Source organism: Osmerus mordax, chromosome 2, assembly GCF_038355195.1.
Source record: "Osmerus mordax isolate fOsmMor3 chromosome 2, fOsmMor3.pri, whole genome shotgun sequence".
Lineage (NCBI taxonomy): Eukaryota > Metazoa > Chordata > Actinopteri > Osmeriformes > Osmeridae > Osmerus > Osmerus mordax.
The window spans coordinates 1611191-1637033 of record NC_090051.1 but is presented as its reverse complement, the minus strand read 5'-3'; the positions used below and the strand labels follow the sequence as shown (position 1 = coordinate 1637033).

The window sequence follows — 25843 nt, the reverse complement described above, 5'->3', positions numbered from 1 at the left end:
TCCATATGGATCAAATAAATCTTGATCAAATAAATACAAATGACATGTAGCTGTCATAGGCAGAATCCTGCCATACATTCGTATTTTTCGTAATTTCTAGCCTCTAACCTCCATATAGGCTACTGTATATATGTATAACTATAGCTCTAAGGCTACCCAACACTGGTTCTGTAACTTAAACAACATGCATAGGGGAGTAGATGACGTGAGATGGTTAGAGACTTCCATCTAGTGGAAAAATATGGCATAGCCACTCAAACAGAAATAGCTGCAACTTGCTGCAAATGTCAAATTAAATCATTAAGTCACTGTGACTGATTGAAAGAAAATTGGCATGTGATCCAGTTCAATTTGCTGTATTATAGGCAGAAAAACATGCAATTTCTGGTCTATTGGAAGTGAAGATTTCATAATTATATTTATGAAATAATGAAATAACGATTAACCCAATATTTACAAAAATCTAGATAATGTTACACGTTTTTGAAAATATATTTTTATAAAGCTGCCCCATACAAAATTACGATGTCTTTAAAAAAAAGTTAACATATCAATTGTTTCAATGCATAGTAGGCTTTTAGCTTACTTAATAAGTGGATGCAATAAATACAGCACAGCCAATAGCTAATAGCCTACAGCAGCACACGAAAAAAAGGACGAGAATCGCATGTTTATTATGGTACATGTTTAATCGCACGCGGTTGATGAAAACTATGCGGAGAACGTGGAGATGGGAAAGTTCCTCAGAGGATCCGTTATTTTCCGGGTATTTCATCACGGGGCGTAGTGATTCCCTGCAGCGGCAGCTGACACTTCTGTAGTCAGGAGGTGAGGGGAAATTTTACAGTGTGAGGTCGCTAAGTAGCTCGACGGCAGGAGCATCATGGCGGAGCAAGGCGAATCTCCGGCTGCTGTCCAAAATCCGCAACCACTGCTGACAACGAGCTGGCCAATTACCAGGGAGTCTTACGAGTTGCAGGAAGTCATAGGTTAGTACTCTAATATAAACGTAATCTGACGAAATATGTTATATTTTGTGTGGCTCTGCCGACCATCAGTTGTTAATGACGACGAGGGCCTACCGGCGTTTTCATATTCAACAGCGTCCTATGCTTTGCTATGCGGATGTTACTGTAGACTATTATGGTTTTAGTAGAGAGTAGGCTATATTTCATCATAAAAATATCTAACCAATTAGATTATGGTTATTGTTAAATCCTGTAACATGTGGGTGGAAATGACAATTTTGTTTGATGTTATTTTAATGCACGAATGCAGGGGTTTCTTCTATGACGAGCGATGTTTTTTAAGGCACGTGTCCAGTAATAGGCTGAAAGAAACATAGAGGCAGGCCGCTATGTAACCACAAAACCTCATGATCAACCAAGGATGGGAATTGGAAATCGCAGGTAGGCTAATGTCTCAGTCATGCACGCAATCACAAACCTCCCGCTAAGGGCATGGTATTTTTCGGTAGAGCAGGAGAGGGTATTGAATTGCATGTCATCCTGATGTACACAGAGGAGCCATTGTTACACACAGGAAATATAATATTCCATATTTTATCAGATTAGTATAGGCCTACTTTATTTAATTTGCTCGTTATTTTAATTTGGCTTTCATACGTATTCTTATAAGAGGCCTATGCTTATTTTCTCATATATTTTTTAAGTATTTGTTTGTGCATTGTGCACAAACAAATGTATTGGGTTGTATTGATATTGACAGACACACCATTTTCTGTTAACTGACTATATTTAAACATGTACATCATAAGAAAATGCGGAACTATGGACACATTTTTGCATGTTTAGGTAAAAAAAGAAAATGTCAGTCATTGTAATTGTATTTTAAACTCCAGAGTTCCACCCCACAAAGTTTTGTGTCCGACTATTTGTGTATAAGTTCACAGAAACAGGGTGCTCACTGGTCAGTGTATCCACTCCCACGATCAGCACACACTCTCCTCAGACAACAATGGCTGTCATTCAAGTTCATGAATAAACACATTGATTGTCATGATTTCTCATATTAAAAGCTTATTTTCACATAAGTAGGGGGTTCGAGTGAGTAATTAAACATGTTTGCTCATTATGAGAATGGAACTGTAATATAGTGGAGGTCATAACTCATGGAGGATATATAGCTCAGTGGTTAGAGCATTTCACTGCAAATGAAGAGGTCACAGGTTCACATCCCCCCCGTACTGTACGTCACCGTGGATACAAGCGTCTGCTAAAGGAAAACATTACTAACAACTGGAAGATAACATTTGACGTATTTTGAGATACCCTTTGGGTTTGCATGTGGATGAGGTGACAGCTAAAACCATATCAGTCCTGATAAGATGGGTAGCCAGTCATCTGCTCTGTGTTCATAATCAACTGTTAAGCAGCCGGATCGCCTGGGTTCTGCTCCTTATCTGTCCCCACCCGTTGTCATGGTGTGTACCATGTGTCCCATATCACAGCTCTTTTGTGAAAATAAGGGGTTCCGTTGCTTACCATAGCCTAGTTGCTATCAAACTCACCTCACTCACTTTGCTACCACTGTGGTGCGATACACTGTTGGACATGTTTCATGTTTTTGGTGAAAAATACTTTCACCTTGGTTACGTCACTGAATTGACCTGAATGCACACATGAAGAGCACAGTAACATGTATGAATGACCTGATTGCACACATGAAGAGCACAGTAACATGTATGTGAGACTGCAGCGTGTGTGTGTTGATACACTATTCTACGTCTTCTCCTGGCTTGTTTTGTAATTGCCGTGTGTGTGTGTGTGTGTGCGTGCTTGTGTGTGTGTGTGCGTACGTGTACGTGTGTGTGTGTGCGCGCGTGTGTGCGCGTGTGTGCGTGTGTGTGTGTGTGTGTGTGCAGGAAGCGGGGCCACAGCCGTAGTCCAGGCTGCTCTCTGCAGTCCCAGACAGGAGCGAGTAGCCATCAAGAGGATTAACCTGGAGAAATGCCAGACCAGCATGGATGAGCTGCTGGTGAGAACTACACTCAATACAGCCTCTCTTCTCCCTTTCTGGCCTTTTTCTGCATTTTCTTGTGTGCAAGACAGTTGTTTTATTCTATCAAGTAGTTGTTATTAAATAATATATTATTTTCTATTTCGATTATTTGTTTTCTAACAGTAGGTATAGCACAATTCTCAATTAACACATAACAAAATGAAAACGTGAATGACTGACAAGCCAACTTCGTTAATTGAAATGGTTGTCAAAGCTGTTGTTTTTGGATGTTCTGTGAACCTCCTGCTCTTCCAGAAAGAGATCCAGGCGATGAGTCAGTGCCACCACCCTAACGTGGTCACCTACTACACCTCGTTTGTGGTGAAGGATGAACTCTGGCTGGTCATGAAGCTCTTGAGTGGAGGTGAGCTTCTCAGACAGGATAGGAGCAAAAACTGTCTCCGGTGAGAGAAAAAGCACATGTTGATTTCATGTACAAATACATATTAAATTGTGACCTTGGGGTAAGTGTTGTAGGTGATGTAGCAAAAATCAATTTCACATATCACACAATCCACACTAGTATTAAAGAGTAATCTCCAAGCAGTCTAGTGTTGATGTTACCAGGATATGAAACCCTGACAGGAACAGGGGATATGGATCAGTGCTAAGGGGCTGATCTGAATGCTGGCATCCTGGGTGTGGTTTTGTTCAGGATCCATGCTGGATATAATTAAGCACACCAGCAAAGAGGAGCACCGAAACGGGGTGTTAGATGAGATCCTAATTGCCACCATCTTAAAAGAGGTTCTGGAAGGGCTGGATTATCTGCACAGAAACGGCCAGATCCACAGGTAAGCAAGATCCACAGGTAAGCAAGATCCACAGGTAAGCAAGATCCACAGGTAAGCAAGATCCACAGGTAATCAAGATCCACAGGTAAGCAAGATCCACAGGTAATCAGCTGTTAGAACGTGCTGTGTCATCAGCGGCACAAAAGACCAAACATGTCATTATGTGTACTTGCAACTTGCTGCAACTTGCTGGACCATCAATTCAAAGTCATCCTCAAAAGAAATTGTAACACTGTCGTCCACTTTCAGCACAGAAATGGCATTCTTTCAACTTCCTGTTTGTGTCAAGGTCATAGATTTCTAGAATACGAGCAGCCCTTTGGGCAGTGGACTAAATAGCAACTGGGTGAAACATAATTCACACGCATGCAATCAATGCTGCTCCATTTAGATAGTGTGCGTGACCCTGCTGGTTTTGCTGTGTGTCCCCAGGGATGTGAAGGCTGGGAACATCCTGTTAGGAGAGGACGGTTCTGTTCAGATTGCAGGTGTGTGCCTCGAGATTACTCTCAATGTGTCTCTAATATTTGCAAAATAAAGTGATTATTATTATCTGTAATAACCTCTCAAACCTGATATAGTAATATTGGTAAGATACATAAAATGTTATACAATCTTAGATACATCATATTTTTGTTATATTGTTTTAGCATAAAGCTAACTTTTATTTTCGAATATGGGGATTGAAAATAACAACACTGATACCAATATAGCTACCAAACTTCTTTTAATATGCAACAAAACGGTTTTTATGTAATATTTTCAAAGACTTCGGGGTGAGTGCCTTTCTGGCAACCGGAGGAGACATGACCAGGAACAAAGTTCGCAAGACGTTTGTGGGCACGCCATGTTGGATGGCCCCAGAGGTCATGGAGCAGGTGAGACTAAGCTAGGCTGAATGGAGCTCCCATATGAACTCTTTAGCAACATTTGACATGAAGGTTAAATGAACTAACATGTAACGACAGAGCAATAAGTGTGGTAAAAACCTTGCTGGAGGTGCATCTCAGTGGGCAAGACTGCGTTCCTCGAAGGTAAAGGCACTAACACTGGGGCCCGCGTTCAGGCCCGCACATTCCCGCACATGCTCTAGTCTCTCCCTCTGATTTCCTGTTTCTCAAACTGTTTCTATAAATAAAGCTGAAAAAGGCTAAACATTTTAATTAAATGGTAAGATTAAGTCAAAAGGGTTAGAAGGCACTTTATGAGGGAAGTATGTAAGTGGTAAGTGGATGTGGGAAAGGCGAGTCAGACTTGTTTTACCAAAACAAGATCAATGTTGACATCCGCATATCCCTGGAAAGCCCAACAACCTCCATACTAAGTGTCAGTTACTGTGTTATAACTTGTACCGCCAACGTGATATGAAGCGTGACTACATAGTTACTTTGAAACTACAATGTTGTTTCGGTAGCTATTGCCATGTACCGGTAGTTACATTGTAGTTAATTCAAACTTCATGTCAAGTGTTGACAACTTTAATATGAAAGCCGATCCACCAATACTAACAATGTTCCCAGGTACGAGGCTACGACTTCAAAGCCGACGTTTGGAGTTTTGGCATCACGGCTATCGAGTTGGCCACCGGCTCCGCACCCTACCACCGCTACCCTCCCATGAAAGTGAGTACACTTCACTAGTTATGGAAAGTACACTATACTATAACCACAAGTTGTAGGAGTTAGCATGCTAGTTGGAGTGTTGGGAGCCAGATGGCTGAGCGGTGAGGGAGTCGGGCTAGTAATCTGAAGGTTGCCAGTTCGATTCCCGACCGTGTCAATTGACGTTGTGTCCTTGGGCAAGGCACTTCACCCTACTTGCCTCAGGGGGAATGTCCCTGTACTTACTGTAAGTCGCTCTGGATAAGAGCGTCTGCTAAATGTAAATGTGAATCATGTAAATGTAAATGTAATGTTGTAGTCACGGTATTCAAAGTAAAAGGCAAATATTTATTGTCATGTGCGCAGGACAACACAGGTTCATTCTGGACAGTGAAATTCTTGTGACATGGCTAGTGACAGCTACATAGTGGGAAAACATGTCAAAACACAAGCAGCAAAATGAGCAAAAATATAAAAAGCAAAAAAGAACTAGAGAGGGTACAATTTCTGGGGAAATTGTAGGGTGTGCTTGCTTGCGTCGGTTGCACAGGGGTCTGTATATTTTATATTAAAATGCACAGGGTCTACTTATTATTTATAAAGATCACATAGATTTAAAAGCATCTTTTTTTTGCTGCTCATTTACAACTCAAAATACGAGTGAAGTGTAGAATGAAATATGATGTCTTCTCATTTCCCCTGCAAGAGGCAGCCTCATCGTTGAATCAAAACGAATACATTTGGCAGACCGGTGTAAAAATTTACCTAATCTCTATGACTTAAACGTCCTTTTATGTTTTTCCTTTCTCGTGATATTTTCAGGCATTTAGCCTACTCATTGCATTCATTCATTAATAAAGAACCCCCTTTGAAGATTATTCTACGGCGTTACCGGCAGTAGAAGATGGAATCGCGATTCAAACAGTACCATCTGCTAACTGAAAATATGGCCCCCAAAACGTAAATAAGCTTGACATTTATTTAGTGGAAAATCGCTCATTCATAAAAGCTCACTGCTAGCGATCATTGTCAGTAACAACGCAAAATGCGATATAGCCCTGTGTGGAGAAGCCCCGGTAAATTGTACTACTACGGTACAGTACTAGACTACTGCTATGTTCGTCTTGGTAGCGATTGCGTTGGTTGAATTTGAATTAACGTTCCGTTGTACGGTTTAGGCTGAAATTAATTATTTTCATGAACAGATTGACAAAGTTTAGGCTGTGGCAATGAAGTTCAGGTTAGTAGTTAGACTTTTGATTTAAGTAAGGGGAGTGCCGAACATGTTCTGTCGCCGTTTTACTTCCTAAACAGCTGTGTAGATGTTTTTGTAGTGTCTTGCGTAGGCTACAACGTTGCAGTGAGCTACACTAGTTTGAAACCACAGGTAATGATAATTTCACCCACAAATCGTTTACTTGTAATATAATGTCATAATAAATCCTACAACGAAAATGTATTTGTGAGGAATGTTTAATTTAACGATTGAAAACAGATGCATCATAGACCACTGTAGTATGTGTTGCCCGGGCAACAGAGGCTAATGTCGTGATGCTAATACTTCAGTGAAATAGTAGACTACTGTTTCCGAAAGTAGATGTACTTCCTTAATAATATCAACTTATATTGTACATTACACATCACAATTGTGTGTCATATCACAAAGTAAAATGAGTAAATAGTTATCACCCTGGCCTCTTTTCTTGTGGCGTTTCTGCAGCTGCCTTGCAGTAAAGCTATAGTTAGCCTAGCTATCCCCCAAGTTAACAGATGTGAAACGAATGTTCTGCCAAAGGTAGTCACGCGTGTTTTCGTGACGTTAGTGACGCAGTTACGTTAGTAACGTCAGTGACTGTGGCTAGCAAATTAGCCACCGTTAGCTTCACTTTTCGCCACAAAAACTTAACTTAAGCCTAAACCATGCAACGGAACGTAAATTCCAATAGAAGCAACTCAATCGCTACCAAGACGAAACTTTTGACACCTACGTTGTCTATGTAGGCCAAATATTGACTGAGTTTTAGGGGGGCAAAAAGAAATAAAAAAATAAATAATAATATATATGTGAGAGAACAAAGGTTGTGCCCTTGCCGAAGGCAAAGCACACCCAAATAGTAAAATGTAAAAAATAAAGAGCAATATCGAAAAAGAAAAACACTGTGGCCTTTGTTGATGCAACATTGAACTCTGACCCCTTCCTTCCTCCCCTCCCTCTCCGCCCCTCCCAGGTCCTGATGCTCACCTTACAGAACGACCCTCCCACCTTAGACACCGGCGTGGAAGACAAAGAGCTACTGAAGAAATACGGCAAATCCTTTAGGAAGCTGATAACGCTGTGCCTTCAGAAGGAGCCTGCCAAGAGGTGTGCTTCTCTCCTGGATACAGCTGTCTGGGTGTAGAGGCCTTCTCTCCTAGATACGGCTGTCTGGGTGTAGAGGCCTTCTCTCCTGGATACGGCTGTCTGGGTGTAAAGGCCTTCTCCTGGATACGGCTGTCTGGGTGTAGAGGCCTTCTCTCCTGGATACGGCTGTCTGGGTGTAAAGGCCTTCTCCAGGATACGGCTGTCTGGGTGTAGAGGCCTTCTCTCCTGGATACGGCTGTCTGGGTGTAGAGGCCTTCTCTCCTGGATACGGCTGTCTGGGTGTAGAGGGCATCTGATGAAACAGCTCCTGGTGTCCCTGTAATAAGTCTGTTTTCTCATCTTTGTTTTTGGTTTTTAGGCCGACAGCAGCAGAACTTTTGAAATGTAAATTCTTCCAAAAGGCCAAGGTACGATATTTCGACCCCATGTGGAATCTGTTGTCTTGGTATGTTGATAGTCTGCGTTCATAACATCTTTCAAATGTGTGTTTGGATTTTTGTCTTTTGCAGAACCGAGAATATCTGATCGAAAAGCTGTTGTGTCGAGCTCCCAAGATCGCCCAGAGAGCGAAGAAGGTAAAGCCTGAACGAGCGCCACGCTCACAGCCCTCATCATCACCACAGCCAGGATATTGACTAAACATTATGAGAAAAGTTCAGTAAACGACTTCTGGCCTGACCGTGCTCTCTGCCCCAGAGGGGGGAATGTACAGTCAACAGAAGATACTTCTATTTAACACATTGCTTGTTTTTGGACCAAGCTGTTGTGAATGGCTGCCTGCACATATGGACCACTGCTGTAAAATGCCAGTCATGCAGAAAGGATGTTCTGATCGTTCATGCATACAGTGGTCTCTGAGGTGTCTCTCTGCAGTGGCAGACCACAAACTCACGAGATGGGAATGGTTAGATAACAGAGGGGCAGGGACACCGTCAGCAGCCTCGCTTGCCTCCGCAGTCCCAGCCTGAGGGCAGAATTCACTCCACAGTCCCAGTCTGAGGGCAGCATTCACTCCAGTCCCAGTCTGAGGGCAGCATTCACTCCACAGTCCCAGTCTGAGGGCAGCATTCACTCCACAGACCCAGTCTGAGGGCAGCATTCACTCCACAGTCCCAGTCTGAGGGCAGCATTCACTCCACAGTCCCAGTCTGAGGGCAGCATTCACTCCACAGTCCCAGTCTGAGGGCAGCATTCACTCCAGTCCCAGTCTGAGGGCAGCATTCACTCCACAGTCCCAGCTTGAGGGCAGCATTCACTCCACAGTCCCAGTCTGAGGGCAGCATTCACTCCACAGTCCCAGTCTGAGGGCAGCATTCACTCCAGTCCCAGTCTGAGGGCAGCATTCACTCCAGTCCCAGTCTGAGGGCAGCATTCACTCCAGTCCCAGTCTGAGGGCAGCATTCACTCCAGTCCCAGTCTGAGGGCAGCATTCACTCCAGTCCCAGTCTGAGGGCAGCATTCACTCCAGTCCCAGTCTGAGGGCAGCATTCACTCCACAGTCCCAGTCTGAGGGCAGCATTCACTCCACAGACCCAGTCTGAGGGCAGCATTCACTCCACAGTCCCAGTCTGAGGGCAGCATTCACTCCACAGTCCCAGTCTGAGGGCAGCATTCACTCCACAGTCCCAGTCTGAGGGCAGCATTCACTCCAGTCCCAGTCTGAGGGCAGCATTCACTCCACAGTCCCAGCTTGAGGGCAGCATTCACTCCACAGTCCCAGTCTGAGGGCAGCATTCACTCCACAGTCCCAGTCTGAGGGCAGCATTCACTCCAGTCCCAGTCTGAGGGCAGCATTCACTCCAGTCCCAGTCTGAGGGCAGCATTCACTCCAGTCCCAGTCTGAGGGCAGCATTCACTCCAGTCCCAGTCTGAGGGCAGCATTCACTCCAGTCCCAGTCTGAGGGCAGCATTCACTCCAGAGTCCCAGTCTGAGGGCAGCATTCACTCCACAGTCCCAGTCTGAGGGCAGCATTCACTCCAGTCCCAGTCTGAGGGCAGCATTCACTCCAGTCCCAGTCTGAGGGCAGCATTCACTCCACAGTCCCAGTCTGAGGGCAGCATTCACTCCACTTGACTCTCTTGATATAGGATCATGCACCAACCAGAGAGAGAGAGGAAATTAAAACTATTGCCAGATGGATGTGTGGATGTATGGATGGATTGATGGAGAGATGGATGGATGGAGAGATGGATGGAGAGATGGATGGATGGTTTGATGGATGGAGAGACGGATGCATGGTTTGATGCCCTGGATGGATGTATTGACGGATAGATTGGCAAATGGAGAGATAGATGAATAGATTGATGCATGAAGGGATGGATGGATGCATGGACAGATGGATGGATGAAAGGATGGATGAGTTGATGGATATTCCCTCACAGCCGGGAACTAATGGAAGACACAGGGAAGAATGGTGACATGTTAAAATGACCGCCATGTCACCATGAAGTCACCGTGATCCAGCATCATCAGAGGTAATAGAGATGCAGGTGTGAGTCGGGTTAGGATGGTTAGCGACTCTCACAGGACTGCACATGCACACACCTTTGGGAAAAAATATTTTCTTGAAATTGAAGTATAATCATATAATAATATAATAGCCTTTGAAAGCGCCGCGTGTGGCTGGGTAGAGCTGATGGTCTTCTCCCTGTCCAGTCCTTACGTCAGCTCAGATGAACAGACAGAACACAGCCACTGGGGCAGGACACACAGCACCACACAGCCACAGTATTGGGGTGTGTGTGTGTCACCTGATTGCGCTGGTGTTGCAGGTGAGTTGTACCACAGAGTCGCACGAGTTGTGTCCTCTGAGAGGCTTGCTTTCGTGTTTGAGGGTCGCTTTGACCTGGGGAGTCATCAACATCATCCACATCGCCTCCTCAGCCCGGATCCCTGGCCTGCAGACACAGGCTCTGGAGCAGAAACTCTGTCATCTCAGGACGCTGTGACCTATCCACATCAGGAGTCCCATCAGCCTCCCCCCTCCCCTCCTCTCCCCCTCCCCTCTCCCCTGGACTCTCTGCTCCACTGCACCCTCTCAACCCATCTCACCCCCTCTGCATCCCCCCTCCCTCCCCCCCACCTCCCTCACTTTCCTGTCCTCCCCCTCATTCCCCTCTCCCAATCTCTGTCACCACCAACTGCCCCCCCCCCCCCCTCTCTCTCTCTCTCTCTCTCTCTCTCTCTCTCTCTCTCTCTCTCAGTCCCCCCTTCCTCCCTCAGTCTCTATCCCCTCCAGACCTCATCTCTCTGCTCTGGGGAACATTAAATGTAGGCTTGGCGCATACCCGGCTGCAGCCCAAAGATGTGGAGGCTACGAAACAATGTTTGCCAGATCACATTCTAGAGCATTTATTATGGAGGTCATGCATCAGCTGACTGGACCATGCACACCTGTAATAGCATTGTTCATGCCTTATCGTCCTGCGGAAAAAGGAAAAAGCTCCAGTTCTTCAGATTCGAAGTGTCGCAGGATGGATTCTCTGCCAGCAGGGGGCAGGCGTGGTCTGTAGCTGATCCCCCTCACTGACAGCGTCAGTCGTTATCGATCCGATCGCAGATTAAATATGACGCGGCAGACACCGAGGGCGCTGGGCTGCAGTCCCTGACGGGTCACGCAATGGAAAGTTGGCAGATAGAAGGTGATTGATATTGAACCCACAGACTGATTTGCCAGGCTAGTACACAGATGACAGAGATATCGATCTGAAACATCAATGTTGTTCTGCCTGCTCTGGGGTGGTGTGTGTGCCTGTTTCTCTTGCACACATGGGTCTGGTATTTTGACAGTATAGTGCTGTACTGAATGCCATTGCCTTGATGATTTTATCTCTGTGTTTAAACAGTGCCCCGTGACCCTCCTTCAAACACGTTAAATGATTAGATGTTCATACTGTATGGATTAGTTGGATGTAGCTGTGTAATGGTGTAAGTGTTTGTGTGTGTGTGTGTGTGAGAGCTGATCAAAGTGGACTGATGTTTTCTTGTCTTGCTCAAGGAGTCAAAGCAGAGCGGCTCGTGGACTGTGGTGTCTGTGTCAGGTTGGGAGAGAGAGCTTGATGCCGTCAGAAGGGTACATGTTCTTTGACTCAGCCTTGGTCTAGACGCTGTGCGTAGTCCCATGTAGAGGACCCTGAGCCTGCACTTCACAGCGTTTTCATGTTTTTCTTTGTGTGTTTGTGTTTGCACATTTTGGGTCTTTTTTGAAGCCTTGGTTTAATCCTCTGTTAAAATAAGCTTCTCAGGGAACAATCGCAGTCCCAAGATAGCAATGCTGCCTAGCCACTTGCTTCTGCAGGAGTTTCAGCTTGTCTCAGGTCCTGACTGTAGACTAGAGTGTGACCAGCTAGCTAGTTGTGTGAGCGCTGCTGTTAGAGACGGGCCTGTGGTGGGTGGTGGGTGATGTGTGTTCATGGCTGTGCTCTTCCTCCCCAGGTCAGAAGAGTTCCTGGCTCCAGCGGTCATCTCCACAAGACCGAGGATGGGGACTGGGAGTGGAGCGATGACGAGCTGGACGAGGGGAGCGAGGAGGGCAAAGCTGCTGTGAACCAGGGCAGGGTAGGTACCCCCTCCAGGGCAGGGTAGGTACACCCTCCAGGGCAGGGTAGGTAGGCCCTCCAGGGCAGGGTAGGTAGGCCCTCCAGGGCAGGGTAGGTAGGTCCTCCAGGGCAGGGTAGGTAGGCCCTCCAGGGCAGGGTAGGTAGGCCCTCCAGGGCAGGGTAGGTAGGCCCTCCAGGGCAGGGTAGGTACCCCCTCCAGGGCAGGGTAGGTAGGTCCTCCAGGGCAGGGTAGGTACACCCTCCAGGGCAGGGTAGGTAGGTCCTCCAGGGCAGGGTAGGTAGGCCCTCCAGGGCAGGGTAGGTAGGTCCTCCAGGGCAGGGTAGGTAGGCCCTCCAGGGCAGGGTAGGTAGGCCCTCCAGGGCAGGGTAGGTAGGTCCTCCAGGGCAGGGTAGGTAGGCCCTCCAGGGCAGGGTAGGTAGGCCCTCCAGGGCAGGGTAGGGGAGACCTCCCAGTCACAGATAAAGTAATACTCCCTTCAGAATAATCTCAGCTGCAGAAAAGGTTAAAAGTAAGTCATAGACCCTACTGGGTAACAATTTATTTTACATCCATTTAATTATCATCAAGTGTTTGTTTATGAACTACATACTAAAACTACTTACTTCTGTTAACAATATGAGAATACCAGATATCAAATACTCCATATAAAGCAATTTATGGACTGTACTTTGAAATGATTAAGTTTATTAGGATTTTTTGACACTTTTTATTAGGTATTGCTGAGGAATAGCAATGATAGAAAGTAGGATTGCTTGTGTAAAATGCTGTATCGGCCTCTGGTCCAGGCTTGTGCTAGGCTGTTAGCCTTCCCTCCTGTCCTCTCCTTCCTCCTGTCCCTCTCTGCCTGTACCTGAGGGAGCGTCTTACTGGGCTTCTGGGAGGCAGCCGTGGAGCGGGTGGGTGAGGGAGCTGATGTGGGTTTGAAGAATCAGAATCAGAATCAGAAAGGGATTTATTCGCCATGAAAGTTTGCACAGACAAGGAATTTGCTTTGGCAGGAAGGTGCATACAATAAACATATACCTAAAATTTAAATATGTGGACTAACTAGAGAGCTGCATGGAGGCTGTGTGCAGGCCTTCAGGTTCGGAGATCAAAAGGCTCTTTGATATGGTCTCCTAACACGAGTGTCTCATACAGGGGGCCACATTACACACAGGAAGGGGTGACATCAAAAGCAGTTAGTGATGTTCTGTTGAAGTAAGCTTTTTTTGTGACCTTACACAGGCTGCAGTGCTGTATGTCTGTCGCATTTCTTTTGCAGAGGGCTATATCAAATCAAATAAAAACACTGGTCTGGTTAAACAAATAACAATATTTTTTTTTTAACAAAGAATGTGATCTTTTTCTGTGTTTGATATTCCCCTCCAGTCACGAAGGGTCAGAGACGAGATCCAAGATGTAAGTCATACCGCTCTATTGGTTGTTCAAACAAGGACATGATTGCAGCCAAGCCACACTGGGTAGCAGTGCTGAGGTGACAGTTCTCATGAATGTGTAAACTTGAACAAATGAGAGGCTTAAATTGGTCCATTCATGATTATTCATTGAAATGGCTGGTGGGTAATAATGGAATTAATAAATCTAAGAAAAATCTGATAAAAGTCCACACCATAATCCCTCAGTGTTCCACATTCATGTAGGTTATATTATAGACCCTACCTGCATCTGTTTGTGTGCTAACAAACAAACAAGATATTTTCAAACTCTTGATTGCTTTCTATTGACGTTTCGTATTGAGATGAGCAATGATTTTAATATCGAGCAAGATTTATTCCACACGCTGTTTGCTGGTGAGACGACAGATCAAGGACGTTAAACAGGACTGCTTGCAGCCTGACTGTCTGCTTCTCACTTTGCACTGCAGAATGAGGAGACTGCCAACAGGGTTCCTATTGAAGGCCTTTCAGTTCAGCATCCCCAGGTGAGAGGATCACCAGCACCACTGATTTGTCATGATTCAGAGACCTTGTGTGTTTGTTTGTGTGTGTGTGTGTTTGTGTGTGTATCTATGTATGAGTGTGTGTGTGTGTTTGTGTGTGTATCTATGTATGAGTGTGTGTGTGTGTGTGAGTGAGAGAATGTCAGTCTCCTGGAGCGACCCTCTCAGGCGTAATAACTCAGAGTGAAAGGCTATCTGGCTGACAGCGGCAGCCTCCAGTCCAGGAGGCGCTCCTAGAAAAGCACCAGCTCCCTTCTCTCACAGGCTGTTGTCATTTTGAAAATGAGCCAAAGTAGTTCGAGGTGCACCCCCTGTGTGCGACAGGAATGAAGGCGATGAGTGCCACTGCTCTAGAATGCTCTCGTAGCGTCTCAGCCGACAAAACTCATTCCTGAGGGGGAGGTGCTAAACATTAACATAGTCTATACCTATACTCATAGAACCGACAGATGCATTGTGGAACTGTAGGAGATTCTGCCTTCCAAATTGTTTCTTCCCTCGCCAATCCTTCACCGCCCATCCCCAAGCCATGACTCTAAATGAGATGTTTGTCTTTGTCCTCCACTGTGGTGCACTAACGATAGATAAACAACTTTTCCGGACTCTTCCGCCCGCAGGTTCAGCCGTTTGAGAACGCGTCCTACATCCAAGGTGCGGTGAACATGGTCCTGAGACTGAGGTGAGCACCGCTCCCTGGGGGGGCCCCACCTCACCTCTCTATCCCTGGCTCCGTGCGCTACGGCTAAATTGGGATTCAGTCTGTGCTGTGAATAGACCTAATGATCTCTGAAGTCCTAAAGAGATGATCTTGCTAGGCTGAGGATCTGTTGGTCCTAATCAGGGAGGTGGTGTCTGGGGGCGGGCAGGAGTCTCCCTCCACTGATTCACCAGGACTCTGTTCCAACTGATTGTGTTTTCTTTCTCTGGGAAGGAATTAGCTCAGGGATGCTGTCCTCACATCTAACTAGCTCTGGTCTCTCCCTACCAGCACTCGGCCCGTTTGTCACTGGCTATTTGTATGTAGCAAGGTAAGGCTGACTTGATGTAACCTCCGAATCAACACAGTATTTATAGTCCAGCCCTATTAGTGGGCGAGCCTCCTTCTTGCTACTATCCTCATTTAGCTCAACCCATTCTAATGATTAGCCAGTTAACAAGCGGAATCAGATTAGCTGCCACAGGGTTCCAGCCACAGCCTGCAGGACTGGAGCTATCCAGGAACAGGGCTGGAGAGACCGGGGCTGGAGAGACCGGGGCTGGAGAGACCGGGGCTGGAGAGACCGGGGCTGGAGAGACCGGGGCTGGAGAGACCGGGGCTGGAGAGACCGGGGCTGGAGAGACCGGGGCTGGAGGCTAGTGTGGTGTGGGGGCTTCACACTCATAACTCGGGAGGAAGTCAGTTTATATTTATGGCTTTGAATTTAGATCTGTTTTACTTCCCCCTCAGCAAAGTGGAAGCAGATTTAAAACACAATGTTTAAGCAGGATATTCTAGTGGAAATATATGCAAAACTGTGGATGACTTATCGCACACACACACACCAACACGACACACGCACACACACACACAAACCCTTACACATACACACACATGCATGCACACTAACCCTCACACACACACAGCTCTGAGGATGCAGGCTGCTTTGCAGACAATAGGAGTATTTCTGGACGTATGAAAGTCTGCCTCATGCTCCCTGATGAGCTGAATCCAGTGTTGGGGGCCGATGAGGCTCTGGGTCGATGAGATAACAGGCGTCTAAGGGGGGCCCTCCCCGGGCCCCCATGCGCCCCCCCCCGCCCCCCATCCCCCCACCCCCTACACCACTGACAAACACAGCCAACTGGCAGCGAGAGTGGCTGGCTTCTGGCGGGCTGCAATTACTCGAACCCTGACAGGATTTCTCCTGCTGTCGTAACTGTGGCCGTTTTCCTCTCTGTTTTGTACGGCTGTGATGTACGATGAGTCCGTTGTGTTCGGGCGCAGTGGAGGGTTAATGTTGTGTTTCACTTGATCTCGGGCCAGCGTCGGTCTCTGTCCCTGCAGAGGTGCTCCCACTGTGGTGGGAGGGACAGTGGTGGGAGGGACAGTGGTGGGAGGGACAGTGGTGGGTCTGTGGAGAGGAAACATAATTTAAAACCCCTTCTGGTTATCTCACCTCTCCCCTTCAAAGGCAGAGTGTTTCAGATCATCCCTGGTGGTTTTAGCTGGATTGTATTGACTTCTATGGTACAATATGTCTTCCAGTATATGTGCTGGAACTCAGGATCTGTAGACTTGAGGATCACAGTATTAGTCCATCAACAGGTTTTTAAAGTGGCTGCAGGTTGTGTTGAACAGGGCAGTGTTGCAGCCAGAGGCCACGGTCTGTAGCTGTACTATGAGAGGGGTCAGTCAGAGATAGAGAGTGTAGCTGTACTATGAGAGGGGTCAGTCAGAGATGGAGAGTGTAGCTGTACTATGAGAGGGGTCAGTCAGAGATGGAGAGTGTAGCTGTACTATGAGAGGGGTCAGTCAGAGATGGAGAGTGTAGCTGTACTATGAGAGGGGTCAGTCAGAGATGGAGAGTGTAGCTGTACTATGAGAGGGGTCAGTCAGAGATAGAGAGTGTAGCTGTACTATGAGAGGGGTCAGTCAGAGATAGAGAGTGTAGCTGTACTATGAGAGGGGTCAGTCAGAGATGGAGAGTGTAGCTGTACTATGAGAGGGGTCAGTCAGAGATGGAGAGTGTAGCTGTACTATGAGAGGGGTCAGTCAGAGATGGAGAGTGTAGCTGTACTATGAGAGGGGTCAGTCAGAGATAGAGAGTGTAGCTGTACTATGAGAGGGGTCAGTCAGAGATGGAGAGTGTAGCTGTACTATGAGAGGGGTCAGTCAGAGATGGAGAGTGTAGCTGTACTAGGAGAGCGGTCAGTCAGAGATGGAGAGTGTAGCTGTACTATGAGAGGGGTTAGTCAGAGATGGAGAGTGTAGCTGTACTATGAGAGGGGTCAGTCAGAGATGGAGAGTGTAGCTGTACTATGAGAGGGGTCAGTCAGAGATGGAGAGTGTAGCTGTACTATGAGAGGGGTCAGTCAGAGATGGAGAGTGTAGCTGTACTATGAGAGGGGTCAGTCAGAGATGGAGAGTGTAGCTGTACTATGAGAGGGGTCAGTCAGAGATAGAGAGTGTAGCTGTACTATGAGAGGGGTCAGTCAGAGATAGAGAGTGTAGCTGTACTATGAGAGGGGTCAGTCAGAGATGGAGAGTGTAGCTGTACTATGAGAGGGGTCAGTCAGAGATGGAGAGTGTAGCTGTACTATGAGAGCGGTCTTCACCACGTCAGCCAGGGTGAAGCAACACTTCAGTTTAAGATCTTGTGTGTGTGTGTGTGTGTGTGTGTGTGTGTGTGTGTGTGTGTGTGTGTGTGTAGGCGGCGGGGGATGGGGTACAGAGGTTGTTCGGGTTTAGACATGTATCTAAGTATGGCTATTGAGCTGTGAGGGCAAGTTTAAGTATGGCTTGTGAGAGGAGAGGGCAGACCCTTTAGTGAGAGCAGGACAACTGGATTAAGGCTAAGCTGAACAGAAGCCCGATAGGGAGACTGGAGGGGAGGAAGACCAGGTAAGCGCCTATCCTAGATGAGGCCCCCACACACTGGAGGCAAAGCAAGACGGGATACAGGGAAAAGCATGTTTCTAAACGTCTTCTGGAGCTCCCCGGTACAATCAAGTAGAAGCACTTAGGCAAGTGATTAGTTTGCCTTTGTCAGTTAGGAGAAATAATGAAAGTATATTGGGAAAACACAGTTGGATTCGAGAGAACAGAATTATATCAATTAATAAGTGTTCTCTCTGAACAGATGAGGGTGTAAAGGATGTTTAGAGTACGATTCTTGGCATTGCGATCCCATCAGTCGTGTCCTGTGGAGAGGGGGGGGGGTTGTGATGGAGGTGTTAGACCAAGCCGGGGGAGGGGGGGGATTTCTCCGGCGGCCAAGGCGCAGTCGAGAAGTTGCTATGGGTTGAAAATGTAAATTTTACGCAGTGCATCAGAAATCCAGGGTTAGGGTTAGGGTTAGGAAGGGATCCCCAGGAAGCATGTTGTGGGGATGACGGCACGACTGACCACGATCTGCTCATGGTCGTGTGTTCATCAGGGACCGGGCAGGAGGACAGTAACCCACTGACCACGATCTGCTCATGGTCGTGTGTTCATCAGGGACCGGGCAGGAGGACAGTAACCCACTGACCACGATCTGCTCATGGTCGTGTGTTCATCAGGGACCGGGCAGGAGGACAGTAACCCACTGACCACGATCTGCTCATGGTCGTGTGTTCATCAGGGACCGGGCAGGAGGACAGTAACCCACTGACCACGATCTGCTCATGGTCGTGTGTTCATCAGGGACCGGGCAGGAGGACAGTAACCCACTGATGACTGATCAAAACACTTCCAGTGTGTGCTGTACCCATGCTGACTCATTCTTGTATGACGCAAAACAAAATACATTACAATGTGACAAATAATGAAACATGACTCTCTAAATCCCATTTCAACTGTCAGTGTGTTTAAAGTCAAGGGTGTTTTGTACGAGTACGGCAAATTAATCGGTGTTAATTGGCCTACAAGGTTTAACCTAAAGTAATTACTTGAGCTCTTTCCGTTGCCCTCACAGCTTGCTTGTTCATGCGTGTCTTTTCAAGTCGGAGGCTCTGAAGTAGGGTCCCTTTCGACTTCAAAGCCCCTGGACTTAGCCCGGATTTGTATTGATTGTGTTTGTTGGTGTGTGTGTGTGTGGTGTGTGTGTGTGTGTGTGTGTGTGTGGTGTGTGTGTGTGTGTGTGTGTGTGTGTGTGTGTGTGTGTGTGTGTGTGTGTGTGGTGTGTGTGAGTGTGTGGTGTGTGTGTGTGTGGTGTGTGTGAGTGTGTGGTGTGTGTGTGTGTGGTGTGTGTGAGTGTGTGGTGTGTGTGTGTGTGAGTGTGTGGTGTGTGTGTGTGTGTGGTGTGTGTGTGTGTGTGTGAAGAAATGACCTCCCTGTCAATACAGCCAAGGCTTTAGAGCACACCTGTGCTGTGCCTCCCTGGTCACTTATCTGTTTGTCTAGTCCTCAGATTGTGTGGCCAACCGGCCCTCAGAGGCGTCCAGCGCTGGACCGAAATACACCAATAACCTCTCTGGTCAATACACGGTTCTATCAGCAGCCTCTGTGGTGGCCTGTAGCCTGGGAATCTTATGTGTTTGGGAAGGTAAACAGTGGCAGATGGAGTCATGGGATGCTGGGCGTGCTGATGACATCTGCCATGCGCTGCGGTGGAGATCAGCCCTTCTGGACGAGCTCCTTCCCTCAGTCCTGGGTTCCATCAAGCCTCCTTGAACCTGACCAGGGAACATACACGTTCTCCACTCACCTTGGAGTGGCAGTGGACACAGCCATCACCTGGTACATGAAAGATCCTGAGGCAGTGACCTTTTGAGAAAATGGAACCGTCTTGTTTGATTAATCGTGGCGTTATTATGGGATGTGTAAAGCACAGTAATTGTCTCGTAGGAAACCAGCTTTACTGAAACGGTGATCAGAGTCAGCTTTTGGAGAAGTCATTATTCGGTGGAAACAAACTAGCTTCCCACCCCAAAACTTCCTAACGTCTAAAGTCCTTGTAGCTTAGCCCAAATGGTGCTCCACAATATCCCCCTCCCTCCACGCAGGAGGTCACCTGACAGCTCTCCAGGCATCTGGTCCAGACCTGTAGAGCCGAGCAGGACTAAGTGGGCAGAGAGAGATGTGCCGTCCGGCCTAGCAGCCCTCTGACACGCAGGCCGTTTCCTCTGCCTCAACAACATGTGTTTCTGCTCAACAGCGGCTAAGATGGAGAGATCAGTCATCCCACATCCATCTGCTCGACGCTAGCTCTACACCCCCTTTTCTTCCAGTTCGGATGTAGAAATCTGCAGAAATGAAACATGAATGTGTGATTCCCAGCCAGTCAGTGGATGTGGTACAGTCACCCCACCCCCTACCCAGCTTCCAGTCCAACTGTAGGAACTAAACCAGCCCTGGCAGATGTAGGAAGCTTCTTCCTTGCACCCTCGTCTCATCTGAAATATGGCTCAGCGTGCTGCACGACCGCTAAAATGGATGGGATTTATACAGCTTAATTACAAACCAAATTAATCCACTCCTACTACTCAGCTCCAAAGGGCTTCTGACTGTGATGATGTGGTCCACTCCTTCCTTATTAAGCTGTTGTCCCTGTCAGTCTGTGTGTGTGTGTGTGTGTGTGTGTGTGCGTGCGTGCGTGCGTGCGTGCGTGCGTGCGTGCGTGCGTGCGTGCGTGCGTGCGTGTGCGTGCGTGTGTGTATACAGGGGTGGGGGGTTGTTAACACAAGGCACCACAGATGGTTTACTAAAACACCAACTAAGTACATTTTAATAAGTCGATTCCAGAATAATAATAATAATTTGTGCAGGAGTAAATTAAGCAAGGAGATCACCCATGCTCATCAACGCCGGGGTTCGCTGTCAAATGTTCTCTCCGGAGGAAAAGGTGTCTGCCTGGTTTCCACTGTGAGGTAACTGCGATGATGTGAAATGCGAGCGCGTCTTCGCTCTACAGCAGAGTGCCTCTGAGGCAGGTGAGCCTCTGAGGCAGGTGTGCCTCTGAGGCAGGTGTGACACCCTCCAGGAGAGACAGCAGGCAGATGTTACCATCATATTCACCTGTTCCATTGAAAGGCAAAATGACAATGTCCTTAACAAGTTGTCCTTCGATGTGTTCATCCTGTGTCAACCACCCCCCCCCCCCCCCCCCCAGAGCTGATTTTCTCCCTCAGACGACGAGATAACCTTCTTCACGCCCCTCATGTGTCAGTCGTTATTGTACTTGGAAACCCCCTTAGCAAGTATTGAAGCTGTTTCCCACCCAATGTCATTTAATTGTAGCTCAGCACTGACGCTGTATGTCATGTATGTAAGAAACATTTTAATTCACTGTAACTGGAACAAACTATCTTTAGAATGAAAACCTGGGCTTTATGAAGATTAAGAACGTTGTACTTCTGCGGAAGTGTTTCATGCAGGACTTTGTTCGTATCGTAAGAAATCAGGTCTGTGATACTTTGAACAATCGCTGATTCTTGGTTTTGTATCACTTTACGATTTGACAAAGACCTACAATGTACACTACATACAATTTATACAATCTGGGTTAGGTATAGCACATTTGACTGAACATCAAGAGGTCAATGTGATACAGGTGCGTGCGGCGGTGCGTGCGGCGGTGCGTGAGGCAGTGCGTGCGGCAGGGCGTGCGGCAGGGCGTGCGGCAGGGCGTGCGGCAGGGCGTGCGGCAGGGCGTGCGGCAGGGCGTGCGGCAGTGCGTGTGAGGCAGTGTGTGAGGCAGTGTGCTAATCCTGGCGTCGTCCTGTCAGAGTGTTGATCTGTGTGCTGGATATTGCTGTCAGGCTGGCAGGGTGCACAAAGACACATGTTCTTAGCAGAGTGGTAGACCACTCTGCCCCTATGGCCGATGCCAATTGATCTGGACTCCAATTTATACTTTCTCTATTGCTACCTGAGGCAAGGGCCATTTCTACCACAACAAAAAATAACACAGGCTTCTGGAAACCTGACAGAAAAGCAAGTGGTCTTTTTCTATCAGGGTAAAACTACCTCGACTACGACTGAGCCAGGCTACATTTCATACATACCTTCATTCGCCATTTCATTATAGTTCTTTCCAAATTAAGTGTTTATGGGGAGGGGGTTGAACTGAGTGGAGGTTTCTAGAATTCTCTATGTATACATCAGGCTTCCTGTTTCTTCCTATGCAGTTTAAATAGAGCCACGGTCACTCGATGATGGACAGATTGCTTCTGCTTACCACCTCTTCTCTCCCGCCAGGAACCTGAGGAAGGAGCTGAACGACATCCGGTTTGAGTTTACTCCTGGGAGAGGTGAGCCGTGTGCCAGGGCCGTGCCTGTCCTCTCATCCATCACCTGACACTGGATTGCAGTGAAAGGGTTACATCTTGGCTTAGGGGTGTAAGGGTTGTCCAGACGTTATGCTAGCTTGTTGTTAACTGGCTGCTGTCTTCCTGAGTGTGTGCGTGCGCTGTGCTCCACAGACACAGCTGACGGGGTCTCCCAGGAGCTGGTCTCTGCTGGGCTCGTCAACGGCCTGGATGTTGTCGTCGGTAAGTGCCCAAGCGTACGGTACGTCTCCTGAAAGGATCGCATCACTCAGTCAGTGACAACCGTCAAATCAGCCAACGTCATATTCATGTATTGACTTGCTGTGTGGTGATTGAAAGCGTCTACCCTGCAACGCTGTCAACTTCTCTGTATGATGTTACAGTTGCTGCTAACCTTCAGAAGATTGTAGACGACCCTGCTACCTACAGAGTGTTGACCTTTAGACTGGTGAGTGTCTGGATGATGAATACTGCAGCACCTCACGTCTCAAGATAGCCACTTAAATGAAGAGAGAGTTCAGAGTTCTATCAGTTCAACATATTATTGCTATTTTACACCACATACTGTACATGCACTGGGTTGTAAAATGGCACGCACTGCTAATGTGCGCAGTTAATGTAGCAACATATAAATAGGGATACTGTATATCAGGATCGTGAATGTCTTTGCAGCCCATGTCATGAAAAATATTTGTGCAAGTTCATGTAGCAGTTTGGCTGCGAAAGGAGCAGTTGTGGCCAGCGTGACCTCCAGGTGTCTGTGACAGGTCACATGACAGGTCACATGGTGTGTCAGCGGGGGGTTACTGTCTCCGCTTGACGGTTCCTCTGACGGGCGGTGTTTCTAATCCACCCTCACGGTTCCACTCTGTCATCGATCGTCGTCATGGGGACGAGTGCGAACAATCCGCCGGAATAGAGTTGGGAAAGTGATTAGTGTCGATCCCCGAGGATGTTGGGTAACGTTAGGGATACGTCTTAGGGGCCTTTGGAAAGGTGTGGGTGAGGTAAACAACATCTGTGTGTGGGGTCACAGGCCATCACAGTTTGACCTTTCTGCCATGTTAGTCTTATTAACAGCTGGTGCTTGTTGCTGGTGGATCCGTCTCTGGAGAGCAGGCCTGCTGCAGTGGTTAAAACAGGACCGCTCGAGCTAGCCTCCCTCCGTCCGCCCGGCAACCATCCCTGGTGAATGTACGGACCATTTCTATTGGTTGACACCCTTCATGCACCAGGCAGTATAAAATCCCGAGAGCTGTTAAACGTTCCGGTGTGGCTGAAATGAGAGTGATGACTGCAGTCCACTCATATCTAGACGGGGAAAATAGTTATCTGCCCTTGGAGAACAATTCATAGCTTTTTTCCTATTGGGGCTGCTGGAGATGTTTTCTGGTCCGGTAGGTAAGAGGTCATGCTGGCTCCCTGAGACAGAGACCACAGCCTGTATTTACTTACAGTATTTCCTGATTTCTTACGTCCTATCAGGAATCCTACACTGAGGTGCCTGATAAATATTAAATATGGACCCTGTCATTCAGTCATCCCAGCTTCTCTTTGGTGCCTACTGTGCTACAGACCCCTGCCCTAGCCCCTGCCCTAGCCCCAGCCCCAGGCCTGCCCCAGCCCCTGCCCTATCACTAGCCTCAGGCCTAGTCCTAGCCCCAGACCCTTCCCCTGCCCTAGCCCTAGCCCCTGCCCTAGCCCCTGCCCTAGCCCCTGCCCTAGCCCCTGCCCTAGCCCCTGCCCTAGCCCCTGCCCTAGCCCCTGCCCTAGCCCCTGCCCTAGCCCCCATCAGCTGTAAATGACTAGTCTGGCAGACGTGGCCGTGGAGACTGGCTGTAGCACTTACAGTGGGGGGATGGCCAGTGAAAAAGAGATATCGATTGGCTCTCGGGGGCCAGTCAAACCAATCTGAATGTGTGTTGCCTGTAATAAGGCCTCCTGTGGCGTTATGGAAGCAGTGTAATTAGTTTCAAATTTAGCAAACCAGGCGCTCCCTGGATCGTAAAACTGTCAGTTCAATAAAACTGGCATTTAGTCTTACACTGTCTAGTTTTTGTTTTGAGGATTTGGAGTTATGGATTCTCTATATCAAGGAGAGTCTTAATCAGGGGTCCCCAAACTTTTTTCTGCGAGGGCCAGATCATTTTTCCTTTCTTTAATGTGGGGCTGGGTCGGTCTGTAACAGAAGATGACATGGGCCGGAGTGACTACCAATATTATTGTGGAGATGTTATTATGATTTTAAATGTATTTATTATGCTAGATTAGTTTATAATTTTTTATGCACCGTACATCCGTACATATCAAGGGATATATAGCCCATAAAAGAGCATTATTACTATCGTAATTACCTGTTTTCATATTCATTGCTATTGAAATCAAAAGATTTACTTACTTATGCATATTAATCAGTGTGAACTGATTATTATTTGTTATTTTTTTATTAAAAAAATTATTACTAATATCTGGCATTGTTCAGAGGGCTGGTCCAAATGTGTGGGCGGGGCCATATTCGGCCCGCGGGTTGTAGTTTGGGGACCTCTGGTCTTAATGATGAATTTGTTCTTTTTTAATACGTTGGCTTGATTGGTTGAACGTAAAAGACTTTGAGCAAACATGAGTCTTATTCAGCGTGAAACATCAGCGTGCTGTTTGGAGTTGTCTGTGACATCACTGCATGCGTAATTACAATCCTCATTTTTGTGTTTATCAAGATACAGGATACAGGATTCTGTCACAGCAATACGGACTAAGTGTTTCAAAGTAACTGAAAGAGCTTTAAAGAGGCTGTCACAGAGGATGTTCTATTATAAAATTAATGAATGATATTGTTGTGCAGCACTTGCTGTAGGCTGTACGGAATGGAAAATATGTAATGGAACTCGAAACATACATTTTTTTAATTTGTAAATCTATGGAAGGGCTGTAATTTAGAGTTCCTAATAGCCTTTTTACTAAAGGGCACACTTTTTAATGTCTTGTTTCAAGTTCTGTGTGTCATCAGGATTTATGAGTAAAATGTATAAAACAATATGAATCTGTGAACCAGAAGCTTAGCTCTTTAAGAGGGTTGGATCCATCCCCTAATCCTGGTTGTGACTTTGTGTTCAGAGCATGTAGAACTCTGTTGGACGTTGTTGAGTATGTCGCTAATGTGACGCTTTTATCCAAAGCGACGCCTATAGAAAGCCCATTAGAGGACTGAGGCTCAGAAGGGCTCATGTGTGGCAGCATGTCGTCATGTGGGTCCTGTATGTGTGACTGTGCTCCTGTGGGACAGGTGTCCGGGTGCTCATGTGTGGCAGCATGTCGTCATGTGGGTCCTGTATGTGTGACTGTGCTCCTGTGGGACAGGTGTCCGGGTGCGACGACACGGAGATCCCAGACGAGATGAAGCTGATGGGGTTCGCCCAGCTGAGTGTGTGCTGATGGTCCTGCTCAGGGCCTGGCCGTACGCAGAGTAGCAGGTGAGGAGACAGACTGAGGAACACCTTCGAACCCCCCACCCTCCCCCCACGCACACACTTGCCATCCCCTCTCACTTGTCCTAATGCCAGGCACCCCCCCCCCTCCCCCCCCCCCCCCCACACACACACACACCCACACACA

General features: G+C 47.3%; 1 protein-coding gene across 2 annotated transcripts; it reads left to right on the top strand.

Annotated features, from left to right (window-relative positions):
• The first annotated feature begins 883 nt into the window (after positions 1 to 883).
• On the top strand, positions 884 to 25709 carry stk39 (serine threonine kinase 39). Of its 2 annotated transcripts, XM_067258055.1 has the most exons (18): positions 884 to 989; positions 2885 to 2997; positions 3277 to 3385; positions 3677 to 3815; positions 4248 to 4303; positions 4584 to 4693; positions 5336 to 5437; positions 7645 to 7778; positions 8137 to 8185; positions 8288 to 8353; positions 12214 to 12336; positions 13711 to 13740; positions 14207 to 14263; positions 14899 to 14960; positions 22161 to 22213; positions 22385 to 22453; positions 22615 to 22679; positions 25589 to 25709. In XM_067258055.1, the coding sequence occupies exons 1-18, from the start codon at positions 884 to 886 to the stop codon at positions 25661 to 25663; spliced, it is 1518 nt and encodes a 505-aa protein (XP_067114156.1). In that variant the 3' UTR covers positions 25664 to 25709. The 2 variants fall into 2 exon arrangements, with proteins under 2 accessions (XP_067114156.1, XP_067114165.1); XM_067258064.1 differs by lacking the exons at positions 22161 to 22213; positions 22385 to 22453; positions 22615 to 22679; positions 25589 to 25709 and adding an exon at positions 20119 to 20146.
• The last annotated feature ends 134 nt before the right edge of the window (positions 25710 to 25843 follow it).